The 3,684-nt window shown below is 43.5% G+C and overlaps 1 protein-coding gene across 1 annotated transcript in view; it reads left to right on the top strand.

Moving 5' to 3' along the window:
• The first annotated feature begins 1,909 nt into the window (after positions 1-1,909).
• The window catches only part of TIGIT (T cell immunoreceptor with Ig and ITIM domains), an 11,150-nt gene continuing 9,375 nt past the window's right edge, over positions 1,910-3,684 (top strand). Inside the window, exon 1 of the mRNA XM_032776834.2 lies at positions 1,910-2,040. Coding sequence (XP_032632725.2) covers positions 1,950-2,040 — 91 coding nt within the window. The 5' untranslated portion in view covers positions 1,910-1,949. The remainder of the gene's footprint in view (positions 2,041-3,684) is intronic.

Here is a 3,684-nt window from a genome sequence, read left to right as displayed (position 1 = left end):
TGGTTCTCCCCCAGCAGTGAAGAGACTCATCTTCCTTTCTTTTCAGTCTGTGACTACAGAAAGCAGCAAAATGAGAGAAGAGTGGGAAAATCTTAAGGCCTGTGGCCTGAAAGCTTTCAGGACAGAACAACAAATCAGTCCTGCCACTGTCCTCTAACCCTGAGAAGTGCTGGAGACGGGGAAGATCTAGAACTACCTGAGACACTGTGGGAGCTCACTTGTGCTGTCTCTCTATCTCTCTGAAGCAATAATAATTAATTGGCAAAGACATGAGGTGCTTGAATGGCAAAAGCACATCTAGACAAGCGGCCCGCATGGGATTGTCATTCAGCCATTCTGCACTACAGTGGAATACAGGCGAATGACATGGGCACACAGACAACAGACTACAGTTGAAACGCCTTGGCTGTTTTGTTGGTATCTAGAGTTGGAATATACTGGTGATAAACTTCAAAGAATGATGATCTGTCAGACTCAGGAGCCTTTATTCTACCAAGACTTCTAGCAGCTAGAAAATTGGGTCTGCAGATTATTTTATTTCTTAAAAAGTGGCCTGCATGGTGTCGAGGTGGAGTTGTCTTCCTCATTGCCACTGCTAAATTTGGCACTAAAATAGATCCCAAATAAAAACTAACCAGGCACAGGTCAGCCACACGCTCTTTACAGTTATTTTAGAAAGAGACATGGCTGCTGCTATTCCATCTAGTTTGTTTGTTTATGGTGAGCTCTTTAAGGTGGACTGTTCAGTCTTTTATGCCAGGGGTTCTCAATCTTTTTTTTCGGAGGCCCCCCCAACATGCTAGAAAGACTCCACAGCCCACCTGTGTCACAACAACTATTTTTCTGCATATAAAAGCCAGGGCTGGCATTAGGGGTTAGCAAGCAGGGCAGTTGCCTAGGGCTCCCTGCCACACAGGTCCCCACAAAGCTACATTGCTTAGACTTCAGCTTCAGTCCCAGATGACTGGGCTCAGAGCCCTGGGCTTCAATGCCATGTGGTGAGGCTTCAGCTTTCTGCCCTGGGTCCCAGTGAGTCTAATGCTGCCCTGCTTGACGGACCCCCCTGAAACCTGCTTATGGCCCCTTAAGGGGCCCCCAGATCCCTGACTGAGAACCACTGTTCTGTGCAAAGCCCCAATCAGATACCGGTACATAACTGTACTGATAGCAATGCTATTGCTTGTAGGAGCAAGGACAGCCTTACAGAGTGTGTGGCCTCAAGCAGAGAAGGTGTCAGATGGCCACCTCAAAACACCAAGCCTCCATTCCCACTGTGCTATTTTCAGGGGGACATTGGATTGAGAGTTGCCTCCTCCTTCAGCCCAGCTGCAGCAGGGAAGAGGAAGAGGCTACATCTTCCTGAGTCTATGGGAGATGTTCCTGAAGGGCAGGGCAGTGACTTACTGGCTTCAGTTTAAGATCAGCCTTTCATGTGATAGGAATAACTGGAGCGAGGCAATAGCAATACAAATGATCTGTGTTAGCACTCAGTGCCTGAAGGAACTCACTGATTCCTTGTAAGGTGGAAACTTTTTGCTTGGTAGGTTAAGATCCCGGTGACGTGGAACTTCATGGTGATCTTTCAAAAGTAATTATTCATAAAGGGGATGAGGAAGGGGCTGTTGCTCAACTCAGTTATCACAGGATTCCCGTAAGCCGCTTATCAGAATTTGCGGTCAGGAAGCCTAAATAAGAGCACTTTTGTTAATGAGTAAAGTGGTGTTTGAGTCACCTGCAGTTACAAGTAACCACTGCCTGTTGTTGTTGTAAAGCATTCTCTGTGCTGTCTTTTCTGAAACACACTCTCCACGGCTCTGTGGTTTGTGTTGCGTCAAGAATGAGTTGGCTCAGCCCACCTGCCCCAAAGCTCTTTCCCTTTCCCCCCAACTCGAGCTGCGGTGTTTTCACAGCTGCAGTTCTGCAGCCCTGCCAGTCTCCAGAGGAAACAGATGCTTTTTTTGGGACTCTCTGGTAGCATGGATTATCCTCTCCTTCTGGGACAGCTGCTGTGGCATATGGCTCCTCTCCTGTATGTTGCAGGTATAGTTCTAGGAGTTTGCTAGCTTATTATGATTTCTTATAAGTTACTGCAGAGACTTGTGAGACACGGATCCTGGGTTCTATTGCTAATTCTACCTTGCATTTGCTGCATGACATTGGGCAAGTGAGTTTTGACCTCTCTGTGCTTCATTGGATGCTGGTGGCATCTGAAATTGAGTAAGGAAGACAGAATTAATCAGGAATAGCTATTCTGAAATAACTCCCATGTAGATAAACCCTGATTCACTTAGGTGCTTTGGAAAATTTTATCCACACTCCGCAGAGCTGTGTTATCTGCCGTTTTGTTGGCAGTCTTACCATTTTCTTGGATTTGGGTCCCCCTTCTTTTTTCCATCGGCAGCTTTCTTTTTAGTCTTGCTGATTATCGGAATCGCATTAAAACTGTACAGCTACCTTGCTAGCTCTGTCCCAGCCATCTGGTAATATAATTAATGCTAATTGACATTGGCTTATGGAAAATAGATCTTGTCAAACGAACTTGCTATCTTTTTCTGATGAGATTACAAATGTGGTTGATAAAGCTAATAGTATTGATGTAATATACTCAAAGACTGCTATAAGGCATTTGATTTGATACTGCACGAGACTTTGGTTAAAAAACTAGAATGATACAAAATCAACATGGCATACGCTAAATGGATTAGAAACTGGGTAATGGAGAGACGTTAAGATGTAATTTTAGAAGGTGTGTGTTTGTTGTTTTTTTTGTGGGGTCCTGCAGATATAGGTTCTTTGCTCTCTGCTATTTAACTTTTTTTTTTATCAAAGATCTAAAGTAAACATAAAATCATTACTGGTAAAGTTTGCAGATGACAGAGACTGGGGGAGTGGTATTTAATGAAGAGGACAGGTCATTGATACAGAGCAATCTAGATTGATTGGTAAACTGAACTCAAGCAAACAATATGAATTTCAGTACAGCTGAATGCATGTCATGCTTAACTTTTCTGTTGTTGTTTATTAATAGTACCTTTCACCCAAAGATCTTAGAGCTGGATGAAAATTTTCATGCAAAACTTTTTTGGGGGGGGAGGGGGAGGGAGGGGATGCACGTTTGGGCTGACCAATACAATTGATGAATTCAGGTCAGTTTTGGACGACTGTGTTGGTTTAAAAAAGATCAGAAATGTTGAAATGGTTCATTTTTGGTATTTCCAAAACAAAATATCTTTCCAAAAGAAAAAGTCAAAATGTTTTTATTTTGGAATTTTGGAACACTTTTTTGTTTTGGGTTGACCCAAAGAGAATTTTTGTTTTTCAGACCTGCCCCTGAATTGAATATTCAGTTATTTGGACATCTCTAGTGTCAAAGCACTTTACACACGGATGGTCTAAACCTTGCAGTAACTCAGTTAGAGATGTTTTACTATCCTTGGTTTACATATGGGGAAACTGAGGCATGAGGCAATTAAGTGATTTACCTGAAGCCACACAGGGAGTCAGTAATAGAGCTAGTAACAGAGTCCAGGAGCCATCACTTGCTTCTTTTGTTCTGGCCACAGTGCCTGCACCAATCTAAATGAATGAGTGACTGCACAACTAGATTTTGCATCTGTTTCCAGTTTTTAAGTCCAGTGAAATTGTGAGGACAGGAAAGGATTTTGGCGGGGGCGGGGGGGGCGG

Source organism: Chelonoidis abingdonii, chromosome 1 (assembly GCF_003597395.2).
Source record: "Chelonoidis abingdonii isolate Lonesome George chromosome 1, CheloAbing_2.0, whole genome shotgun sequence".
NCBI classification, from domain to species: Eukaryota; Metazoa; Chordata; order Testudines; family Testudinidae; genus Chelonoidis; species Chelonoidis abingdonii.
This window is presented reverse-complemented; position numbering and strand designations above follow the sequence as displayed.